At 38.8% G+C, this 25,958-nt stretch overlaps 1 protein-coding gene across 2 annotated transcripts in view; it reads right to left on the bottom strand.

Moving 5' to 3' along the window:
• THOC1 (THO complex 1) overlaps nt 1–16,405 on the bottom strand; it is a 40,701-nt gene extending 24,296 nt beyond the window's left edge. Inside the window, exons 1-8 of one of the 2 annotated variants that reach the window (XM_036823214.1) lie at nt 16,296–16,405; nt 14,324–14,397; nt 14,170–14,230; nt 12,860–12,926; nt 10,093–10,211; nt 9,574–9,622; nt 9,061–9,156; nt 1,200–1,282 (exon numbers count right to left, since the gene is read on the bottom strand). In XM_036823214.1, the coding sequence (XP_036679109.1) occupies nt 1,200–1,282; nt 9,061–9,156; nt 9,574–9,622; nt 10,093–10,211; nt 12,860–12,926; nt 14,170–14,230; nt 14,324–14,397; nt 16,296–16,349 (603 nt within the window). In that variant the 5' untranslated portion in view covers nt 16,350–16,405. Of the gene's footprint in view, nt 1–1,199; nt 1,283–9,060; nt 9,157–9,573; nt 9,623–10,092; nt 10,212–10,611; nt 10,654–12,859; nt 14,137–14,169; nt 14,231–14,323; nt 14,398–16,295 lie in introns of those variants that run through there. The other variant, XM_036823215.1, reaches the window with a different exon arrangement.
• Between the last annotated feature and the right edge of the window lie 9,553 nt (nt 16,406–25,958).

The raw sequence follows: 25,958 nt of genomic DNA, 5'->3' as shown, positions 1-25,958 counted from the left end.
AAACTCCAACCTTCCTGCTGGGTAAAAGATTTAAAGGAAAAAATAAAATCATAAAAGCACCAGAAGAAAACAAAGAATTATATACTCCTGTGGAGTGGAAGCCTTCAGTATGACACAAGGCTAGAAACACTAAAACAAAAGACTAACAAATGTTAATATTACTATATCCAAATTTAATAGCTCCATACAGAAAACTATAAAGTTACAAGAAAAACCATAAACTGAGGAAAAAAATGTATCAACACACAGTAGGAATGAATTAATAATATTCTATACAATGAGTTTCTACACATCAATAGAAAAAGACGTTTCAGCAGTAAAATGGGCAAATGTCATGAATAGGCAGTTCTCTTCCTCATTGTTTCTAATCAGCACAGAAAAATAAATTCCAATAAACATACAGTAAGTTCCTCGACTTCATTAATAACCAAAGAAATGTAAGTTAAAACAAAGACGACTTACCTTTCAAGTATGTATCAATTAAGCAAAAATTTTTAAAAACTGGTTATTCCCCATGTTGGCGTGAGGCTGTGGGGAAATGGGAAGGCATTCTCTATGTGCCACTGGGGGTGGTATAAATGGGTACAACTTTTTTGAGAAGTACCCGGGCAACAGTTATCAAAATTTGATATATGCATTTATTTTGACACAGAAATTTCACTTATCGAAATTTATCCTAAGGAGACACCTGCATAATTTAGCAATGATATACAAAATACTATTTACTATAATGTTGTTAACAAGTTTTCCCTATTAGAGATTATCTAAATGCTCAGTGACAGGAGACTGTGATATATCCAAAGACTTATCATGAGACATTAAAACACAGAGACAAATCTAAATGTACTGATGCAGAAACGCAACCATTTCATACTGTTAAAAGAAGAAAGTGAATTTCAGTACAGTATGTATTGTATGACCTCAATTTTGGAATAAAACTACATACACACAAAAAGTCCTGTAAGGACAAAACAAGAATGTTAAGAGTGGTTATCTTTGGGGCCTTGGATTATGGGGTAGTTGTATTTTTTATTTTAAATATTTCTACTTTGTTTGCATTTTTTTTCTACACAGAATACATATTATTTCTATAAATTGAAAATAAAGGTTTTTAAAATTTTTGATTTAGAAGACTCATTCATCTGAGTTATCTCAATAACAAACTTAAAATGTTATGTTAGATTTCATATCAGCCTCACCTTTTGACCCAATGTGCTTTCCTGCTCATTGGTATTGAAAACAGTGACATTTTCCAGATTAAACTGACTCTGCAAGTTAAGACCTATTGAAAAAAAAAAAAATTTTCAAAGCAAATCCATCAAACACCTAAACTTGTTTAAGAATATAACTTTGTTGTCATATAACCAAAATACATAAAATGATAAATCCATAATTAAGCAAAAGATCAAGTCAGAATAACATCACACTTGATTTTCAAATTCTTTCTAAAATTCATTTCTTTAAGGTGCCTTTAGAGTATGCCAAATTCTGTATACACTGTAACAGATATATTGATCCTTGTTATTTATGAATATTCTAGAACAATTTTACAGAATGCAATATGCAGTAATTTATAATTTTGCTGAAGCACAAATAGAAATTGTATTATTCAAAAAGTGTGAATGTATAACAATATTTATAGGAAATATAGTTAGTGAGAGCCAGGTTTCTCGCTGTCAGGGAAAGAAGTTATAAATAAGCAGATCTATTGGTGCTAGATTAGACTCACAAGTTATCAGTCACTATGACAGCATTGTTTTTGTTGTTGGTCATTAAAAAAAGTGTAGACAGATACAGGAATACAGATGCATACATACACATGTTAGTATACATATGTATCTTTCCAAGCTCTGTCCACTGAGAGGGCTTAGAAGCAGTGATATTCTAGTAACAATTAGCATTATCTAGGTCCCAGATCTTGTCTTCTAAATACCATTTTTAAGTAAAACAAATCAGGCTCTTTGGAGAAGTGGCGGATTCCAGGGGTTGGGCAGGGAAAATACAAGATGTGCCTGGACTATCCTCGCCTACATGAAAGAGCTCCCAATGGGGAAAACCATAAAAATTTGAGCAACAAAGTAAATAATGATATTATGAGATTATAACCCATATAAAATAAATATCCATGAGTTCATACTGAAATAGATGACTGAATTACAAGTAAACGAAGGAGAAGAAACAACTCTTCTTTTTTTTTCTTTTTTCTTTTTTTTGGCTGCACTGTGAGGCTTGTAGGATCTTAGTTCCCCGACCAGGGATCAAACCCAGGCCCCCTGCATTGGAAACGTGGAGTCTTAACCACTGGACCGCCCGGGAATTCCCAAGACAACTCATCTTCAGAGAAGAATCCCAATTCATAAACGTAGAAGGAATGAAAGAAATAGAAAATCACCACCAGGACAACCTAATAATAATCACTGCAGGCAAGATCCACTGATGAACAGTACTAAACTCAGCCGGCAAAGGTCTAAGGAGAAAAAGAATCTGCATAGCCTCAAAGTATCTCCCTCCAAATATTTATTAATTACAAAGGGGAAAATAGTAACTCTGTAGTAGAGAAATATGGTGATCAAGGATAATATCTTAAATAAGTGATGAAAGATAACACCCCCAGTAAAAAGACACATCAATACCATGTTGAAACGATGCACTGAGAAGGGCCCATCACCTCTGTGGTCTTCTTCCCCAAATCCATAACCTCAATCTAATTATGAAAAACATCACACAAACATGAATTGAAGGGCATTCTACGAATTATCTGACCAGTGCTCTTCAAAACTGTCAAGGTCATGAAAAAATAGCAAAGACTGAGGAACTGTCACTGACTGGGGAGATTGGGGAGATTAAAGTGACATCACAACTAAATAATACAGGATCCCAGATTGGATCCTTAAAAAACAAAGCAGTGATAAAACTGGTAAAATCCAAATAAAGTCTGTAACTAATAGTGCTGCACCAATGTTGATTTCTTAGTTTTGATAACTGTACCATGGTATGTAAGAGGTTAACATTAGGTGAAGCTATTCGGGTACTCTATACTATCTTTGCAACTCTTCACGTCTGAAGTTATTTTAAAACAAGAAGTTTTTTTTAAAAGCCAGTATGCTAGATGACATCGTAAAGCTAGTGAATGAAGCTGGCTGACCATTTAGCATTGACTACTTAAAATATCTTTGTCCATTTTCTATTTATTACTCAACAAAGCATATGCCATAATTCTCAGGTTAAAAATCTCAGTCATACTTTACTAAATTCAATGGGTAAATTACATGTTAAGACAGCTTTCTGAAGGTCTTGGGATATACTCTAGTGAATCTTACGCATTTACAAATGTAAAAACAGAAGAAAAAATACTGCAAGAAGATATCCCCAAATGCCAACCTAGCTTATGTTAGGGTGACAGGATTGATTATGAATTTTTTTTCCCTTCATTTTCTAAATTTTCTGAAACAAGGTTGGGTAATTTTATAATTTAAAAATTAAATTTAAAAATATAATTTATTAAAAGATATATAGATAGTTTAAAGCTACATTTAGCAACATACTGTTAGTCTTTCAACTAGTTAATAAGAAAAAAGTGATTTCTCTATGTCTTGTCAATTTAGGAATGTAGTGTATTGAAAAAGAGGTTAAAATGTTTTTTAAAAACTGAGAGTGGAGGCTGGAGATAAACAGGAAGGACTGAAGAATGACTGAGAATTGAAACCTTGTTCTTATGTTTTCTGTAAATTCCAGAAAAAGAAATCACAAATCAGTACTTATGAAGGGGCACTTCATTTCACAAAGAGAGTTTCATTCATCAAATATTTAAATAGCGACTAGATATCTGGTATTAGAAGTTACTAGGCACAGAAAATACAGAGGTGAACAACACAAACACACTGAAAATGCCAGGTGGTGCTAAATTCTAAGAAGAGATTTGAAATCAGGTGGTGATAATGGGTAACTATGGTGGCAGGTTTACATTAGATGCTCAAAGACAGCCTCTCTAAGGAAGTAAAATTTAAACTGAGATTGAGTGACAGCAAAAGTCAGTAATGTGACAATAACGAACAAAAGGATTACAGACAGCAGAAAGAGTGCCAAGGTCCTAAGGTTCAATTGATCTTGATATTTTGAAGGTAAAAAGAAGGCAAGATGCCAATTCAGTGGGAAAAGAATAGTTTTTTCAACAAATGGTGCTGGGACAACTGGGTATCCACATATAAAAAGAATGAAATTGGAACCCCACCTCACACCACATACAAAAATTAACTCAAAATGGATCATATACCTAAATGTAAGAGCTAAAACTCTTAGAAGAAAACGTAGATGTAAATCTTTGTGACTTTGGGTTAGGCCAGGGGTCCCCAACCCCCAGGCCATGGGCCAGTAGCGGTCCACGGCCTGTTAGGAACCGTGTCGCACAGCAGGAGGTGAGCAGCAGGCGAGCGATCAAAGCTTCATCGATCAAAGCTTCATCTGTCGCTCCCCATCGCTAGAATTATCGCCTGAACCATCCCCCACACCAACCCCACTCTGTGGAAAACTGTCTTTCACGAAACCAGTCCCTGGTGCCAAAAAGGTCAGGGACTGCTGGGTTAGGCAACAGTTTCTTAGATATGACACCAAGAGCACCAGCAACAAAAGAAAAAATAGATATATTAAACTTCATCAAAATTTGAAACTTTTTTGCTGCAACCAACACTATCAAGAAAGTGAAAAGGAAATCCACAGAATGGGAGAGAATATTTACAAATTATATATCTCATAAGGGTCTAGTATCCAGAATATAATAAGAACTTGTACAACTAAGTAATAAAAAGACAAATAACCCAATTTTTAAAATGGGCAAAGAATCTTAATAGACTATTTCTTTAAGAAAGACATGCAAATGACCAGTAAGCACATGAAAAGATGCTTAACATCTTTAGTCATTACACAAATGCAAACCAAAACCATGAGATACCACTTTACACTCACTAGGATGGCTGTAATAAAAAAGACAATAAACAGTAAGTGTTAGCAAGGATGCGGGGAAACTGGAACACACTTGCATCAATGATAAAATGATGCAGCCTCTTTGGAAAACAGTTTGGTAGTTCCTCAAGAACTTAAATACATCATTTGTAGAGACATGGATGGACCCAGAGACTGTCGTACAGAGTGAAGTAAGTCAGAAAGAGAAAAACAAATATCGTATATGAACACATATATGTGGAATCTAGAAAAATGGTACAGATGAACCAGTCTGCAAGGCAGAAATAGAGACACAGATGTAGAGAACAAACGTATAGACGCCAAGCGGGGAAAAGGTTGGGTGGGATGAATTGGGAGATTGGGATTGACATATATACACTAATATTTATAAAACAGATAACTAATGAAAACCTGCTGTATAGCACAGGGAACTCTACTTCATTTTGCTGTACAGTAGAAACTAACACAACATTGTAAAACAACTATACCCCAATTAAAAAAAAAAAAAGAACTTAAATACAGAGTTACCATATGACCCAGTAATTCTACTCTTAGATATCTATCCAGGAGAAATTAAAACAGTTACCATATGACCCATCAATTCCATCCTATGTATATGGCCAAGAGAAGTGAAAACATACATCCACATAAAACTTGTACACAAATGTTCACAGCAGCATTATTTACAATAGCCAAAAAGCAGAAACAACTCAAATGTCCATTAACTGATGAATGGACAAAATGTGGTATATCCATATAGAGAATATCATTCAGCCATAAAAAGGAATGAACTACTGATACATACAACACAGATGAACCTTGAAAGTATTAAGCTAAGTTTAAAAAGCCAGTCACATGAACTGAGAGAGTGGCACTGACATATATACACTATCAAATGTAAAACAGATAGCTAGTGGGAAGCAGCTGCATAGCACAGGGAGATCAGCTCGGTGCTTTGTGACCACCTAGAGGGGTGGGATAGGGAGGGTGGGAGGGAGGCTCAAGAGGGAGGGGATATGGGGATATATGTATACGTATAGCTGATTCATTTTGCTATACAGCAGAAACTAACACAACGTTGTAAAGCAATTATACTCCAATAAAGATGTTAAAAAAAAAAAAAAGCCAGAAAATGTGGTCACAAAAGACCACATATTTTATTATTCCATTTTCTAAATGTCCAGAATAGGAAAATCCATAGAGACCAATAAGTAGATTAATGGTTGTTTAGGGCCTGGGAGACAGGGTAAGGATGGAGGTAAGTGGAGAGTGACAGTTAATGGGTGCAGGGTTCCTTTTAGAAGTTAAAATGTTCTAAAATTAGACTGCAATGATGACCGTACAACCCTGTGAATATACTAAAAAACAGTAAATTGTACATTTTCAATGGTGAATTGTATGGTATGTGAATTCACATCTCAATAAAGTTGTTAAAAAATATAAAAAGCTGAGCTTCCAGTAACGGAAGGCTAATTAATTAGCTAATTAATTAATTCAGATTAACCCTTTAAGGACAACTGAAAACTTGGATAAATTACATTAATTCTATGAATACTTACAGAGCATAAACCATGTTCACAGCATTGTTTTAGGCAATGAAACAGAAAATTGTTTTCTTAAAAATAGTAAAGAGCTGACATTCAGTGAGGAATATATGGCAAAAATCAAGAAGGCAAGAAAGATAAGCAATGCATCATCAGCACTCAAAGCCACTTTTGTCTTGAGGATATCTGCCAAACAGGAAGAATCGGCTGCAAAACTGACCTACTCTTTTAGCAGCTTCCTGAAGTGAGGATGATAAAAATAAATCTCTAGGTGGGGAATCTAATAAATCCTACCTCAACCTTCTCCTAGACTGGGACCTACGTCCTCAGGTAAGGATGAACCAAATTGCAGTCCAGTGCCAAGTCTTCTCAATTATCTAAGGAATCACAGGCCTTGAGCTGGGCTAGATTAAGGTAATCTTGGACTAGCAGTAGCACCCTTCTAAGGGTGCCTGGCAGGAGTAATGAAAACTCTTGTCTGGAGAAAGGTATCTAACCTAGGCCTCAAAATTATTCCCTCAAATATCTTCTCAAATATAACATCAAACACTAACCAGAAACACAAAGGGGTAAGACACAATGAGTGAGAAACAGTAGAAACAGACACTAGAGACATACCCACAAAGACTTAAGACACTGGAATTATCAGACACATAAAAATAACAATGCTTACCCTGGTTAGAAAATTAAAAAACAAGTTTGAAAATATCAGCACGGAATAAGAAACTAAAAAAGTGACACAGCAGACTTAAAAAAGACTTTCTAGAAATGAAAAAATACGATTACTGAAATTAAGAACTCATTTAGCAGCAGATTATTCATAGCTGAAGAGAGAAGTAGTGAACTGGAGAACCGTTCTAAAGAAATTATGCAGAATGTGATGGCGAGTGACAAAGAGATGAAAAATGTAGAAAGTGTAAGAGACAGAGGATACAGTCAGAAGATATAGTATGTCTACTAGAGTTCCATAAAGAGAAAAAGAGAAAGAAGCATACACAATATCTGAAGAAATAACAGCTTAAATTTTTACAAACTGGATGAAGGACAACCAATCCATAAATTCGAGATGCCCACAAATCTGAAGAATGATAAATTTTAAAAATCCATGCTTAGATACATCATATAAAACTGAAAAACAAACCAAAAAACCCAAACAAATAACAAACAAAAAACCCAAAGAAAAAGAAAACCTTAAGAGCAGATAGAGAGAGAAAAAAAAAAAACTAGATTATCTTCAAAGGAGTTAGACTGACATTTGCCTTATCTATAGAAGCTAGAAGGCAAAGTAATGATTATCTCCCACTAAATGAAATCCTATATCCAGTGCCAACCTACAATCTTCTATCTGTTGAAACCATTCTTCAAGAGTAAAGAAATAAAGATTTTCAAAGAAAACACAAATCTGCACTATAGTAAAGTCTAAAGGGGGAAACAGACAGAAGGTCAGAAATACAAGTGGTAAATACATTGATAAATCAAAATTAATCCTGACCACATTAAATAAGGAAAGAAAAAAACATAGATCTAGCAGGACAAAAAGAAAGCCACATGTAAAACAACTGCTAACATATACTATAGGTCTCACCACATGCAGGCACTGTTGTAAGCTCTTCACATATTTTAATTCATTTAATCCTTACAAAAACATATAAAGTAGGTGGTATATTAGCCTGATATTAAGGAAGGGAAGACTGAAGCAAAGGGATATTAAAATCTGGCATATTTGAACAGATTGTGGTGGGCTCTAGAGAGCCTTGTGGTGGGCAATGTTCCATTTCTGGAGCTGGACAGTGGTTATACAAGTGTTTGCTTCATAATTATTATACTATATTTACTTTATGCACTTTTCACATTACCATTACATTTCACAATAATAAATGATAAAAGAAATGAACAAAGTCAATGTGGTTGAACAGTAGTGATTGAAGGAAAAAATGGAAACAGAAAAATAGGCATACATTAGGAAATGAAATAAAAACATGATTCATAGCTACATATTTCAGTGTGATTCAACTGTACATTATTATTCACAAACTTTGAACTTAAAGAATCAATAACTTTAGGGACTTCCCTGGTGGTCCAGTGAGTAAGACTCTGCGCTCCCAATGCAGGGGGCCCAGGTTTGATCCCTGGTTGGGGAACTAGATCCCACATGCATGCCGCAACTGGGAGTTTGCATGCTGCAACTAAGAGTCCACATGCTGCAACTAAGAAGTCCGCATGCTGCAACTAAAGATCCTGCATGCCATAACAAAGATCCCATGTGCTGCAACTAAGACCCGGCGCAGCCAAAATAAATAAATAAATAAATATTAAAAAAAGAGAAACAAACAAACAAACAGGCTTGCAGATATAGGAAAAAAAGGAATCAATGACTTTATTTAAGGGTTACCTGTATCATACACTGAAACAGGTATAACTACTTATAAGTAAAATAAAGTGGCAGTTTCCTATGTTATCTTTCAACTTTTTAGAACCATTTTTCTTTCTTATCATCGTGGTAGATTCTAATCTGGTAAAGGTTTTCCTGCAAAGCATTTTATGTACAAAAGCTTACCTGACTTCTCAGATAAAGGGAAAAGTCTGGCCAAAAAGAGCTGAATTCGTCCACAGAAGACCGTATTCTGGGATTTTGATAATCTTCGTAAGAGATCTAACAACACATGGAAACGAAGGTTACACAGGTGAGATCATTCTATGTTTATTACAACCATACCCAAATTTCTTAACCAGTTTGTCAAAAGTATTTTCCTAAAGTAGTAGTTCTCAAAATGGGGGTAGAAACTATTTTTGTCACAAAAAGGCTCTAGAAAATTAGGAATAAAACTAAACAAGTTTAGCATGGGTAAGACGAGCTTTACTAAATTTTTTTGGTTTTCATTAAGTTTATACCCAGAACAGGAATAGTTTAATTTAAAGCAAATGATCAGTTTTAATAACTCAGACTGCTATTTAAAAATGAAGATACAATCTACATTAAAAATTTTACCACTTGTGTTTAATTCCACCACCTGTTTTCCTGGCCACATTTACTTTTTAAAAAACAATCATTTACTGTTGAATTACTTACCATTGCACATACGTAGTAAATAATTTTTCCCAGCAGAATAGAATGTATTCTGAAATTAAGACAGAAATTATTACTATTGTTCTGAAGTTGTTGCACGTCCTTCAATAATAAGTCACAGGAAGTAAAATTTTAAAGAACACTACTATGCACTGAGAATCTACTATGCCACTTTCACTTTTTTCAAGCAAATAACATTTTTAACGAAATAAAAATATTTTCAAATATATAACAAAACACGATTCTAAGTAACTTTTAAACATGTAAAAGTGTGTGTTTTCAAGTTAATTGTATCTACTCAAATTTTGTACTTCCATTTTTTTCTCCGTATGACTCTTACTTGGCTTTTCCAAGAGAGCAGAATATATAATTCTCATAGGGACAAACTTTTTGGCAATCAGCAATATTATAAATATAAGCAAAAAACAAAAAACAAAACAAACAACAACAAAAAAAACTACCCTCAGAACTCTGGATCTACAGAAAGATAATATTAGCAGAAAAAGAAACTAAGGTACTTACTGATTTCCAAGTAGCAACATTTTTTTCCACAAAAGTGAATATTGTGTCACACTGATCCAAAGGAAGGCAATCCAAAACATCTCCCAACAATACAAAAGGTGTAGATGCTGTACAAATACCTTCAAGTGGAGCACAAGCCAATTAAAAAGTTTAAAATACTGCTGAGTAAAACAGCCCATGCAAAATAATTTTGAAGAAAATATTAAAGGTATACTTTGTCAATCCTAACAAGGCTGTGAAAGACAAGAAACAGAAGCAACCTAAAGTCCCCAAACAGGATATACTTAAGTAAGTTTTGGTATGTGATGATGATAATCATTCTTGATACCACTTCTAGAGCATTTACTATATGTCAGGCACACTAAGTACTTTACATATACTAACACATGTAATCCTTATAACCCTATGAGGTAGATAACATTATCTCCAGTTTATAGAATGGGAAAACTGAGACACAGAGAAGTTAAATAACTTGCCCAAGATCATAGAGCCAGTAAGTGGTAGAGCTGGGATACGAACCCAGGCAGTCTGGCTCCACAGTCTGTTTTCTTCACCACTAAGCTATTCAAAAGAATATAACGCAGCCAATTAAAAACGATGGTTATGACGACTACAATAACTTGGAAAATGTTTATGATATAATGTCAAGTGAAAAAGGCAGGGTTCAAAACTGTATGGGTATTATGGTTATCACAATAAAATCTTTTAAAAAGACCAGAGAAACTAAAACCATATACCAAAATAAATGGTAGTTTTTTTAAAGTAGAAGAATTAGGACTAGTATGTTCCCTTCTCATATCCAAATGTTCTGTACTATTGCTAAAATTTAAGTTGTCTGTGATTTGAAAAGAACTACTTCAAAAAAGATAACAAAAAGATTTGATACTGATTTCAACTCATTAAACTTTTACAATAATACCATTGTTTCAAGGGAAAAAAGGGTAAAATAAAAAGTTGTTTATTTCTAAATTCAATCTTACTAAAGTAAAGCAATAAATTAAAGACTTTAAGGTCATCTAGGCTAGCTAAAAATACTTTTACCTCCCTGCTCATTCTTCCTTCTATTTTTACGTAATAGATACTAACACTTGTTAAGTGTTTAGGAAAAGTAGCCACTTCAGCATGGTATGTAAAAAAAAAAAAGTCCTGAGTGGGTACTATTAGCCCAAAATACTGCATTAACACAGTAGTCAGAAACAGGAAGTAGTATTTCCAGCTCTACTCTGCACTGGTAAGATCATATCTGGAATGTGATGTGAGGGATACTGCCTAGAACCAGGGAGGCATAAAGTAGCAAATTTCAACTCAATACAAAGGAAATCGCACCATCAGAACTATCTCACAGAAATCAAATAGTGAGCTCCATCAATGGGAGTACAGGCTGGATGACCACCTGCCAAGGACTTTACTGAGGGGAGACAGGATAGGCCAGAGACAAGATTGGACCATATGACCTCTAAAGTCCTTTAACACTTAGATTTGTGATACTTTTATGTCCTGTATATTCAAGAGATTTGAGAGACATACTCCCTGCCCTTAGCGGAAGTATAGTTTGGCAAAAGTTAACTGACATTAATAACTATAGAAAATTACCTAAATTCCACTCTCAAAGATTCTGATTCAGTAAAACAAAGCTAAAGCCTGGCAATCTCATTTGAGTGGCTTCCCTGGTGGCGCAGTGGTTAATAATCTGCCTGCCAATGCAGGGGACATGGGTTCGAGCCCTGGTCCAGGAAGATCCCACATGCCGCGGAGCAACTAAGCCCGTGCGCCACAACTACTGAGCCTGCGCTCTAGAGCCCACAAGCCACAACTACTGAAGCCTGCGTGCCTGGAGCTCAGGCTCCGCAACAAGAGAAGCCACTGCAATGAGAAGCCTGTGCACCGCAACGAAGAGTAGCCCCCGCTCTCCACAACTAGAGAAAAGCCCACGCGTAGCAACGAAGACCCAACGCAGCCAAAAATAAATGAATAAAAATAAATAAACAAAAGTCTCTTGAAACTATCCCCTACTGCCACTGCCCCATTTTAATTGTCCTCTACCTAGTTTTCCTGCCAGCAGTTTCTCCCAATCCAATGGCTCTTCCATAGGTCCTCTTTAGCATGGCACACAAAGCCCTTTACAAATGGCCCTAACCTACTCCTCCTGCTTCTTTTCTTCACCATTCTCATCATCCTCTCACCATTCTGCTCCGCATTTTTTTAGTCATGCTGAACTAGGTCTTTATATAGCTATATCCTTGTTTCTGCCTGACAAATTACTCATCCCTCACATAGCTCTTATGTTACAGTTTCCTTTCTAAGACCATCCTGATTCCTTCAGACTCTGAAGTTTAGAGAATCACTTCAACCATACTTCATTCCTACTTCAATTCCCACCCCCCCACACCCCCCGCCCCAGTAAGACATTTAGACGTGTTTCCTCCATTAGCCACTAGGCTCCTTACAGGCAGTGAATATGTTTTATTTACCACTGAATCTCCCAAGGCCTAGCTCAGTACCAGGCACATAGTAGATGCTCAATAAATATTTACCTGATGAACAGAACAAGTGGAGAACAAAGAAAGTGCCAAAGTGTGCACTGTATACACGAGTGACAAGAAATACCTGTGAGCTAATTTCCATGGGACTTCTTGGCAAAGGGGGTAGGCAGAATTTTAAAAACGAACAAAATCAATTAGGTAGAGAGGTATGGGGAGAATAAGTTTTAAATAAACATGTCATGCCCAAGATTGCTTTAAAAAAAACAAAACAAACCCATACTTACCTTCAGTAACTCCCCCAATAGCAAGAGAAATAATAGCTAAAACGTTTTCACATGATGAATGATTTATCTACCAACAAAGGAGAAAACAACTTAATTTAGGAGCCAGACTTTAGATTAATTTGATAATAAGAAAAACATATCCTCTGACGTTAAACTGATTATCACTAACGCTGGATAAAGATATTTCTCACAGAAGATAAGATTACTTTCTAAGATGAAAATTTTAAAAATGAACAGTAATAACCCTAACTGTAGAAGTATGTCAAATAATTAAACAGCAGGTGATTCACTTAAAATCCAAGTCTTAGGAAGATCGTTACATTAGCATGATTAAGGCTGTAAGCTAATCAACTACAGATGTGCTGAGGCCATAACTCACTCAATGGCACAGGACAAAGGCAGGGTCAGGGGAATTAATTGTACTGGTGCATCAATATGTCTGAGGGAGGGTTTTAATAGAAGAGAGGTGGTGCTTAGGTTTGATAACATCATAAAATCCAGCATTTATTGAGTGTACATTAAGTGCCGTTTCACACAACCACCATGAAAAGATGGTATTTCCCCTCTTACAAATGAAATTGAGGCTCAGAAAAGCAATGTAACTTGCCCAATGCCTGACAACAGGTGACTAGGTCTGAAGCAGAGGAAAGAATGAATTTGACACAGAATTGTCCAAAAGAAAGGGACACTGTTTTATGGCCACAGGAAAAGGGTCTAGCTTCTTGAGATCTAAGCTTTGCTAAACCAAGAATAAACTACTGAAACTTTTCCTTTCATTTGGGTGCTCCACTAATGGTAAATAAATTCAGATTTTTCATGTTTAGATCAAATTTCTCTACTGAAGTTGGATAGGCTCTTGTTATTTTTGCAGGCGAACTGATAAGGTGATGCCATAGGAAAATGAGGGCATGGAATCCCAGCTCCCATGCTGAACATCCTTGGACTAGACCTTTTATGCCACTACAAGATGTGTCACTGTTTATACAGCAAAGCGAGAGGGCTCACCTTCAAATTCTAGTTTTTGCTCAGGAAGACCTCTTATCAACTTTTCTTATACATATTCACTTGCAGAGGGCTCTACTCATTTATTAAACCAAACCCTTAAACAAGTCAAGCTGTGCTATTAAAACCCTTAATCCTTACACAACTCCTATACTAACTATGACCAAGTTAGGTTTCACAAAGTACCAAGTTCACTCTAGAAAAAACAGTCATGTTTAAATATCTATTCTAAGGATAAAAGCAAATTTAAAAATAATATCGATTTGCCAGCAAAATTCTAACGATAAATAAAGGAAAAACATACTTACAATTTCTTCTTCTAGAACACCTCTAAAAGCTTGGTCAAGGGTACATTTTTTTTCATTTTCACTATTAAAAACAAAAAACACCTGCATTTTTAAAGCAGCTCAGGGTAAGTATAAAGATTTCAGCGAGCCTATTTCATGGATATCAACGCCTTACCTTCCAGGTAACTGGCTGAAGGTATTCAACAAGGGCTTGATATTTTTGTTGTTCAGGGCCTCTCTGGTAGATTTCTAGAAAAATAAAAATAGCAAATAAGTGGAAAAATTTTGCTTATTATTTACTGAAAAGCATATCACTCATCAATAGTATGTCTAACTAAAAAATGTTTATACCTGGGAAAAATTACCTATGAGTCATTCTATCAGTAATTCTTATTCAAATGCCACTTACTGATATAGACTCATCACTTTAAGCCTTGCAAGAGCTCCCCAGCTAGACTTTCTCATTCCAGGTTTTTCCCTCCTACTTTCTCTTTAAATATCCCATTCATGAGTATCCTGCTTTTAAAAAAATAATCTCTAAGTGGCTCCTTATTTCGTAGCTTCCTCTAAACGTCCTTGATAATGTTATCCCACTCAAGCTATGCAACCTCATTTCCCAGTACCCCCTAACACGTACTCTCTATAGGGTCTAGCCATTTTCCCATCATTTTCTATCAAGCTCACTCTAGTGTATTCATTCCCATTATTCCTCCCACATGCTCACGCAAATTCTATCCATTCTTCAAGACCCATCAAAAGTCCTACCTCGGAAAAAAAAAAAAAAAAAAGTCCTACCTCGTCTAGGTAGCTTGCACAGCACAGTCCCTGACACCAAGTAAACACTGATTGTCTTAAAGTAGTAAAACTGCTGGTTGTCTTAAAGTAGTCATAATTGAAAGACAAAAATACTGCCAAGTCATTCATTCTGTGAAAATTCACACACACTTGGAAAATCAATGTTACCTCACAGGAGTTACATTTTTACTGGAAAAGTCCATTCCTGACTCTGCCTGTGAATAGGCTGTGTAATCTTGGGCATACCCCCTTACCTCTGTGCTTCATTTTCCTCATGAGTTAAATATGAGGGTTGTTGTAGATCCTTACTACCAACAGCAGCAGTGGCATCACCTGAGAACTTGTTAGAAATGCAGAATCTCAGGCCCCATTCCAGACCTACTGAACCAGAATCTACATTTAACAAGATCTCCAGGAGATCCCACCCCATGCTCAAGCTTGAGAAGCACTGGGCTAGATGAGCTCCCATTAAATGGTCCCCTCCAGGACTAATATAACCTTGGATATTCCTAACAGTTACTCCTGGCAGAATTTCAGAGCACTAGGGACAAATACAGTCAAACAATTTAGTGATGGGCAACATAAAAAGAATACTGGGTCTGAATTCAGAGAAAACAGTGAAGTAAATCATTTAACTTTTGGAGTGGGGGGAGGCTGTCTCAGTTTCTATCTCATCTACCAGCGATAATAAAACAGCCTCCTTACAGTGTTATTCTAAGAGTTAAACAAGCTAACATGAAAACGCTCTGTAAAGTGTCTCCCAAATGCTTAAACTACTGTTCCCCAATGTGTAAGAATAAAATGACAGCTGACAACCCTTCCCAAGCTGACCTGTTTGTCCTGTCCCACTTAGGACCTTCCTCATCGATCTCTTAGGAATGCGATACAGAGGGTTAAAGGGTGGTGAATAAGCGGCCAGAACAACCACCTGGCAGCTTAGGAGGCGGGGCGGGAGCCGGTTCTCTGGGCTGAAGTCGGTCCCGCCCACCCCCTTCAGCAGCCTCCTTCCAGTTCTGGAGACACCTGCCCAGCTGAGAGAGCACTGCCGAGGAGCCGGACCCGAACAGAGGTAGTCTGCGGGTGACCCCTCCACGCAGGGCGCAGACACGCCCAGAACGCGGGGTCCTGGGACCCGCCGGAGGGAAGGTGGAGGCGGACCGCAGAGGACGCGCGGAAGAGACAGGTAATGCGCCTTTGCCACTTCCCAGCCCACGACGAGGCCGGGAGCCCGTCGCCGCGGCGCACACGCCTCTGTCCCCGCTTTACCCCAGAGCAAAATTCGAGTAATTTCAGGGAGAGGAGGGCAAAAACTAGCGCTGAGCCAGGGCCGCACCCACCCGCCTTCCGCTCACCGTGAACCGCGTCCGCGCTTCGGGCAAACTGAAGAGCGGCGGCGTAGGAGACATCTTCTCGGCCGCGCGTGCCCGCCACCGCGCCGCGGCGCCCGCCGATGACGTCAGGGCGGGAGCGAAGAGATTGCCGGCTCTGTGCACGGCTAGAGCGGCCTGTGAGCGCAGGGGCGGGCCCGGTGCGGGGTGGGTGGGAGCTTCTGTGGTGACCGAGGACGGGCGGGCGCTGGGAGCCGGAGTCAGCTGCTCAATGCCCGATCCGGGTTCGTGGGTAACCCTTGGGGTGACGGTAGATGTGTGGTCTTGTCCTGTAAGCGCTGCGGGTTGCAGGCCGGGACGCGCACTTTGGCGGTGGTTTTCCTGGTTTGGGGAAGCCTGGTGAAAGGCGGCTGGTTACCGCTCAAGGGGCCGCGAGGGAAGGTAACCGCCTCCAGAGAATCCAAGGCAGGTGGGTTATCCGGGAACGCTCCAGGCTGGGGAAGTGTCGGCAGTGGCCGTGCACCGCCGGACCAAAGTCCTTTTCGAGGAGTGGTCCCAGCTCCGGATTTGCGTTTCTGCCCTACAGTTCATGGGCCCTGTAGCTCAGGAGCAACCTCCTCCTGTGAGGAGTAGAAATAATGCTTATATCCTTGGGCTGTGGAGGAGCGTCAATGAAATCATGAATGCGCATGTGGCTTGTATAGCAATGCAAGTATTATTATGAATGTTTGGGGATTAGTTAACTTTGCCGGCACATAGAGGGCTATACTGAAAGAGGAAGATCTTGGAGGAATGCAGTACTCGGCGCTGATTGGATAGCGGGTGGCGCCGGGCCAAGGGTTGGAGGCACCAGTTGCAAAACCTTGTCTTCTCAGCAGTTTCCTCCCTTGGCCAATGAGAGAGGCTTGGCCAACGAGAAGCCAAGTGGCAGTAACTTTTCAGTTGGAATTATGCTGTGGGCGAAGAAGCACCGACCCAAACACTTCCTACCAGCTCTTATTCACCTCCACGTGTACCTAAATGAAGAAAGCTAGGCGCGCTTTACCTTGTTCCCTTCGTTGATATCCAGCGAGAATACAGGACACTAACAAAAAGACAGCTTTGCATAGTCTTGTCCCTAAGTGGGAATTGTGAACAGTGCTGGCTACCTGGAGAGTTGCAGGATTTTTAGAATCAACAGAATCATTCAGGTTTGATTGTGCAACGTAAATTTCCAAATTACCAAAATAAACAGGTTTTAACTGATTTAATAGGTAGCTGATGTATTAGGATTATTATTATACTATAGATGATTATTAACTGTGTGGAGCACAACTAAGACCCAAGAGGTAAATAAAATTATTTTTTACAAAATCCAAACAGAAGAAGAGCTTGAGTTTATTGACTCATCCATCAAAGCCTAGTGACTTAGAATTGTGTTTATTCACACATTTGCTGGGCACTTTGTACACAGTGGACAGTATTTGTTGAATGAGTAATAAATATATGGACACATGATTGAATGAACAAAATAATATAGCTTAATTGCTGTTTTGAGGAGCTCAGGTCGACATAAATGAAACAACTGCAATGTACAATTTTGATCACGAGTAATTTGCATCATAGCTGCTGTAAGAGATCAAAGGAGAGAGGGACCATACGAGGTGGTCAAGGAGCCTTTGTGGGAAAGAGAGAATACGAGCTGGACCCTGAAGGATTCCAATAGACAGGTCAGAGTGTGAAGAGGTGAATAGGAAAGACATTCCAAAGGGTGAGGAAGGTGTGAGCAGAGGTGTGAAAAGAAGAAAGCACAGTGAAAGGTGGCTGTTGACTTTGACTTAAACTTTGGAGTAGAAAAACCGGGTTGGAACCAGATTGTATTCGTGTTTCAGGCCAAAGAATGTTACTGGTTTAAAAATGGCATTTGCAGTTCCTCCCAAGTTATAGGCAGCAGTATATTTTGTGGGAAGGAGAGAAATGAGCTGTTGTTGCTAATGAGTGAACAAACGCCAGATAAACAGTAGGAAAAAAAAAGCAGCAAACATCAGGGGATAATGGGGAGTTACTGTTTAATGTGTACAGATTTCAGATTGGGACGATGAAAAAGTTCAGGAGATGGATATGGGTGGCATTTGCACAGCACTGTAAGTGTACTTAATGACACTGAATTGTACACTTAAAAATGGTTAAAATGCTAAATTTTATTTATACTTTACCACAAGTTAAGAAAAAATCTATGTAAAAACGCAGTCTGATGCTAGATAAAAAGGGCAAAAACGTCACAGCCATCAGTATGATCTTGAGATCTCAAGGTGAAGTGATATTCAATAAGGCAAGGAAGTAGGTGATGCATTTAAAAAAGTTGTCCATCAAAACTCACTACCATAGAAATGTGTTAGCATTTAGATCATGTTAATAAATGCCTTATAATTCCCAAAGCACTTAACGTGTAGTAAGACATTTGATCCTTTAAATGATATTTTGAGATGAGTAACACAACGATTATGCTCATTTTACACATGAAGCAAACTCAAAGAGATAGGGTTCTTGATAGAGGTAACCGGCAACATGAGATTACCCATGGGTTTTGATTTCGATTTTTTAGCTCTACACTGTCATGCTGTCATAAGTAATAGTCAAGCTTTATTGAGTACCTCGTATGAGCCAGACACTTCTTGTATTATTCCTACTCCTTACAGCAACACTGTACATAGTTATGCACATCAGTGAGGAGACAGGCTCATCTGTCCTAGGTCACATGGCTAGAGAAAGCTAGGTTTGGGATTTGAACCCCAAAGCCTATATTTTTCTCGAGTCTTAACTCATGAATCTTTACGAAGCCATGGGCCTAGTTAATGGCTCATAAACTATTTCCTTATAATTAGATAAGGGTGAGGATCATATTGTCATTCATAACATAAGTTTTTAAAGAAGGGTGTAATAATAGCATTCCAAGGGCAGGCATCCAATAACATGTAAATTCCTCACTTACGTTTATTGAGCACCTCTTCTTCCTTCTATGCTAGTGAGGTAAGATGGACCAGGGAATGCCTCTCTGTTAGGAAACACCTCCATGGGAAATTCTAGAATGGATGGTTTGGATGGATTCTAAGCATTCACATCTTTATTCCTCTTCTTTTCCTTGGTATGTCTCATTTGGCTTCAAGTTATCATTGGTGTGGTGAGATCTAGGAGAAAAGGACCAGGGAGGCAGCTTAGTCTGCTTTCGTTCTGGCCTTTATCCTCTAGCCCAGGCCAAGGAAACTTTGTTGCATGCTCACAGGTCAACCACGTTAGCATGTTGGGATTGCAGCCTTTGCCGGTTTGGGTTCTGGGCCCTAGCCCTCTTTCCCTTCCCTTCCCTAGGTAATTTAAGTGGATTGAAAGAATTATATTGACAGGGAACTGATGTTTGAGAGGCAAAATTGAGCAAAAAGAATGAGACTCCTGCATTGGGAGAGGAATATCGCTGAGAAGAAGAATGGAAGAGGTTTGGCACTTTGTGTATATTTTGGGAGTTAGATTTTTGTGGAAAAAGAGAAAATGCATGAAAACTGTGTGGGTGCTGTCTTTTTTATAGGGTGGTGGCAATTTTCAAGCATTTTATATTGTAAATATTGTGCTATTCATTCAATATGTATTTATTGAGTGCCTACTATTTGCTAGGCACAAGAACAATATTATTGGATTATATATGCAGTATTATTATTTTATTTTATTGTAGGTACTGTATATATCATTATCTAGTATACGCTGTGAAATCCTGTTTGGTGAGCTTGATTGGACCACATAGATGAACATAATTTAAGGTTAGAAATTGAATAGTGGGTGATTCTTAACCCTGGTGAGCCCAGCTTCCCTGAAAGGTTAGGCAGAGATTTTGACTGAAATTGACCCATCACTTGGCTTGTTTCCCTTTCCTATCCTGTTTCTCTCCCTTACTGGTTTCTCCTGAGAGCACCTTAATCATTTATTCACAAATTCTCCCCTCGAGGTTTGCTTCTGCAAGTCCTGATTGTGTTAGCTAGGGTCTACCAAGAAGCAGATGCCAACATTTGATTAGATGTGCAAGAGGTTTATTAGGGAGGGAGCAGGAGCGGGAGCAGGCAGTGAGAGCTTGCAGACCTCAGTGCAGGGCTGACACCTATGGAAAGAGAGAGGGAAGGCAGAAGTGAAGTGCAGCTCCAAGAAAGGTTTGACTTTGCCAGTGGGGAGATGTCAGGCCAAACTTCTTGTAGGAAGGGTCTGGCAGTTTGCCAGAATGGACCTGCCCTGGTTACCTCTGCCATGCTCAGTCATTGCCCTAGAGCCACCCTCAGAAAGCCTGGCCTCGGTGCAGGTGTGGTGGACCCAGCAGGCAGCCGTGGGGCTGTCAGTCAATTATGTTTCCCACAGGAAATGGTCTGAGGGGAGCCTTTTCATGGCCACCACACTCTCCTAAGTTTTTGTTATAATATTTTCTTCATTCGTTTATTCTCAACTAATACATATATTAGTTGTGTGTCTGTGTGTGTGTGTATATATATACATGTATATATGGATGAACCTGGCACTTTGAACAAAACAGAAGAGTTAACTATCCTCATGGAGTTTTTATTCTATGGGAGAAAAGATTTTTTAAAAAGTAAAGAGAGGGCTTCCCTGGTGGCGCAGTGGTTGAGAATCTGCCTGCCAATGCAGGGGACACAGGTTCGAGCCCTGGTCTGGGAGGATCCCACGTGCCGCGGAGCAGCTGGGCCCGTGAGCCACAACTACTGAGCCTGCGCGTCTGGAGCCAGTGCTCCACAACAAGAGAGGCCGCGATAGTGAGAGGCCCGCGCACCGCGATGAAGAGTGGCCCCCGCTTGCCACAACTAGAGAAGGTCCTCGCACAGAAACGAAGACCCGACACAGCCATAAATAAATAAATAAACAAATACTTAAAAAAAAAAAAAGTAAAGAGAAACATAAAAGTATTTCACTGTGAAAAATGCTATGAAGGAAACAATAGCATATATTGAGTGCCCTTGTGTGCTTGAATTCTTAGTGCTTTACATGTATGAACTGTTTAGCCTTCCCAGCAACCTTGTGAGGTAGGTACTCTTTATTATTCCCGGTTTACAGAAGAACCTGAGATGAACAGTGCTTAAGTAACGTAGCCCCAAGGTCCCTCAAAACCAAAGGAATGAGAGACTGAGGCAGGGGATGCTCCGGCAGTATTTAACTTTTGAGTTGCCAGAAAAGACCTCTCTGAAGAAATGATATTTAAGCTAAAGCTTAAAGAATGGAAAGGAATGAGCTGTATATTTGTGAGGGTGGGGTTTGGCAGAGAAAGGTGAGAAAGACATTCATATGACTGGTAATTTTTCATTCTGTATGTTTACAAATGTTTATAAATGAAGGTCAAGATTGTTCAGTCCTAATCACTGTTGCAGGGGTGCTCAACATGTTTCCCACTCCTCACTTGCCATTCCCACCACCTTTGCCCCATTCTTGTAACAAACAGTTGTGGGCATAGGACCAGGCCTGGCCAGCAGTTAAGTCTTTGAAAATTTTCTTCTGCAGCTGGACAATATGGCTGTTGTACTAGTCAGAGTTAGATCTCTTTTATAAAACAATAGAGACCTGCTCTGGTTAGTATTTTGAGAAGTAAGTTATTGGGAGGGTATCGGGAAGCTCATACAAGTAAAAGGCTGGAGATAAAGCTTGGGCAGGCCTCAGTGGAAGCAAGACATAGCTTCAGTCTTAAGATGCCCTGCCAACACCATTTCTATGGCTTGGCTCTGCTCCTGGATTCGGCAGCCCCTGGGCTCTTGTCACCGCATCACTGAGCACCACGCCGCTGCAGCTGTCCTGCATCATCTCCAGCTCTCAGACCTTTGCACGTCTTCCTCGAGATTCAAGTTCATGGCTGACAGTATCTGATTGGCTATACTCAGGTCTCGTGCTTGTGCTCTAGCTTCCAGGGAACAGGAAGAGTTACACCTGTCCCTCCTTGCTTTCAGCTTCTGTAGTGAGCTGCAGAGCCCTATTTTGGAATTTCCCTTCAATTGGAAAGAGTATTTGGATGCTGAACAGCAAGTAGGATAATATCCATTGGTGATGCTGGCTGCCTAGCCCGATTCTCTGTTACCACAGGAGCCGTGGTGAATATTGAGCTAATGTTGCCATCTTCCTTATCACTTGGAGAAAGCCCATCTTCAGAAAGAGAAAATGAGGCCAACACACAGACACAGAGCTAACAGATGGACTATAGGAAATGAAAAGAGAAGGGGAGGATCTAAGGTACAGCTCAGTGACTATAGTTAATAATACTGTATTGTACACTTGACATTTGCTAAGAGAATAGATCTTAGGTGTTCTCATCAATCACAAAAAAGGTAACTAGGTGAGGTGATAGGTATGTTAATTAGCTTGATTGTGGTAATCATTTCACAATGTATACATTTATCAAAACCATGTTGTACACCTTAAAATACACAATTTTTATTTGTCTATTATACCTCAATAACACTGGAAAAAATTAAAACTTGCCCTACTAGATATATGCTTATTAGAATCATAACAATTAAGATGCCATACTAATGGTTAAGGGAAAGAAAAATTGACTAATGAAAGAAAATAAGGAGCCCCCAAACAGACCCACACATATGAAGAAGTTTTATCTATGTTTCATTGTATCACATTTGAAGACATTGTGACTAAGAGTCAAGAAGAAAATGGGAGATTATATGATAAATCATTCTGGGACAATTGGTTATCCACACATGGGGAAAAAAAAAAGATCCCTCATATCACACAAAAAAATTTCAGGTGGATTAATGACACAGTCTGAAATACAAAATTAAATTATTTAGAGCATATCCAATTACCATAGAGTAGGGAGGGATATCGCAAACAAAATACAAAAAGCATAAAACATAAAGGAAAAATGGATAATTTTGTCTACATTAAAATTAACTTCAGCTCATTAAGAAGACAAGATAATAAAAATGGAAAGACGGGGCTTAGAGTGGTGGAAGATATTTGCGACTCTTATAACCAGTGATTAGTGCCTAGAATATATTAAAAACTTTTACAAATCAATAAAAAGGCAAACAAGTTAAAAATGGTAAAAGGCATAAACAGGAAATTCATACAGAAGAGGAAATATGAAAAGATGCTTAGCTCCCTGGGTAATCAGGGAAATGCATAAAACAATACTGAGATATTGTTTTCTCATCTGTGAGACTGGCATGAATTTAAAAGCCTGATGTGAGACTCCCCTGGCGGTCCAGTGGTTAAGACACCGTGCTTCCACTGCAGGGGGCACAGGTTCGATCCCTGGTCGGGGAACTAAGATCCCTCATACCGTGCGGCGCGGCCGAAAAAATAGAAAAAAAAAAAAAAAAAAAGCCTGATGCATGTTCGTGAGGAGGTGGGGCCTGTATACTCAGCTAATGGAAATGTAATCTGGTACAGCCATTTTGGAAGAGAATTTGGCATTCTATAAGGTTGAAGGTGTAATACCCTTCAATCCAACAATTCTCTAGGTATAAACACAAGAGGATTTCTTATATTGATAACATGTATACAAAGAGACATGTACACAAATGCTTATTTTGGTACTGTTGGTAACGCCACAGAATTGGAAACACCAAGTGTCAATCAATGAATTGGTGAATAAATATTAAAATATTCATTTGCTGAGTGTAAGGCAGAGAAAATGAAAGAGCTAGATGTATTTGTTTCAGTGTGAATAAATCTCTTTGGTTGGAGTGATCATGTTTGACTTTTATAATTTTCAATGGGTATGTAATAAGCAAAATGAGAAAGCCTTTGGAGGAAAGAGAGAAAGTTCTGGGATTGCCAAGGGAAAAGCATTTTGTGGATGAAGTTTTTTTTTCCATTAAAATAGGATCATTTAACTTTGCCTCTCCTATCCATAACGCAAATTATCTTAAATTCCATTGGAATGATACCTTCTTTAAAGTAACTTTAAAGAAGTAGTTTAGTAAGTAACTTACTAAAGTTTCTTACCACGAGAGGTCAGCATTTGCATGGAAATATCTCCTCTAAAGTAGAAAGACGAAGAGACAGAAAAGTGAACTTTTTGTATTTAGATGTATTCCTATCTGAAGTGGATTCTGGTAGTAATGACCTTAACGGCCGTAGTCAATGCAAATTGTAAGTAGGATATTACTACAGAAAATGGTATATACGTATAGTGCTGTGTTAGAATACTTCCTTAGTTCTGAGCAACTCAGCAGGTCCATCCACATTACAGAAGTCAGGAAGGCTCAGCTGGACTTTGGTGTTTTTTTCTTTCAAGGAGCTCCTCTAATGACTGTTTATGTCAGTTTAAAAAACAAGTGATACAGACCTACACCAGGGGGAATTACTAAGTTATGACTATTTCATGAGGTTTTGTGACCTTCATTTTAGCATGTGCTATTTTTATTCATAGCTCTTAGAGGAAAACAGAGCACTTTGCCCTCAGGGCTAGAAGAGGCCTCTGCCACTTGGTTCTGGTTAGACTTTACACTAAAATGGTTTTTTTGCCCGACTCTAGCTTCCTTCCTCCCACTTTGTAAATGGAAAGTCGAAAAGAGGTTCCTGTTTTTTTAATTCATTTTTAATTAATTAATTATTTATTTATTTATTTTTGGCTGTGTTGGGTCTTCATTTCTGTGCGAGGGCTTTCTCCAGTTGCGGCAAGTGGGGGCCACTCTTCATCGCGGTGCGCGGGCCTCTCACTATCGTGGCCTCTCTTGTTGCAGAGCACAGGCTCCAGACGCGCAGGCTCAGTAGTTGTGGCTCACGGACCTAGTTGCTCTGCGGCATGTGGGATCTTCCCAGACCAGGGCTCGAACCCGTGTCCCCTGTATCGGCAGGCAGATTCTCAACCACTGCGCCACCAGGGAAGCCCGAGGTTCCTGTTTTGATGTCAGCACCAGACCCACGCTAAATCGTCAGTGGTTGATGGCAATGAATCATAGAGGGGGTGTCTAAGATAGCATTTTTGTTCAAACATCTCTCCCACAGTGATTAGCACACTGCCTTGTACTTGAATATCTGCCTTAATGAAAATAGAAATCTGATCAATCCATTCCTTCAGTGGCTCCAAATAGCTTTCAAGACCTAGTTAAATTAACTCCACATTCAAAGCTATTCATAGCATGGCCCTGCCCAATCCATCAGCCTTATATATTGATATATTCCTATTCATAATAAGTTACTATATGCTAAGCACACATCGTGTGCCATCATTGTCTTTTATACTTTATATACATGATCTCATTGATTCCTTACTTTTTGAGATATTGTATGCAAACGAGGAAACCAAAACTCAGAGAATTTTAAAAAATTCTTTACACGACTAGGATTTGGACTTGAGTGTTTTTGATTCTAAAGTCATAATTATGTATTGCATTTCTCTTGTCTCGCCTCATAACCACATACTCTGCAGTCAGACTGAGCTACTCTCAGTTCCTTTTATGTCTTATAACTTTTGCGTACATTTCTGCTTCTTCCGGAATGCCTTTCTTCCCTGCTCTGACTAGTCGAATCCTTCTTGTTTAAAGCTCAGCTTAGTCATCACTGCTGTGGTTGACCCTCCCCGATCTATTCAACTGTGTTCATGGCCCCTGCTCTGAGGACAGAGTAGTTTTTCTTAGCAGGTACATGAGGGAGTATGGCAGAGGATTCGGGAGTTAACTGCTGACGTTACCCTGGAAGAACCATTGCTCT

The sequence above is a fragment of the Balaenoptera musculus genome, chromosome 14 (genome assembly GCF_009873245.2).
Source record: "Balaenoptera musculus isolate JJ_BM4_2016_0621 chromosome 14, mBalMus1.pri.v3, whole genome shotgun sequence".
Lineage (NCBI taxonomy): Eukaryota > Metazoa > Chordata > Mammalia > Artiodactyla > Balaenopteridae > Balaenoptera > Balaenoptera musculus.
Note: the sequence above shows the minus strand (reverse complement) of the source record. Positions and strands in the feature narration are given on the sequence as shown.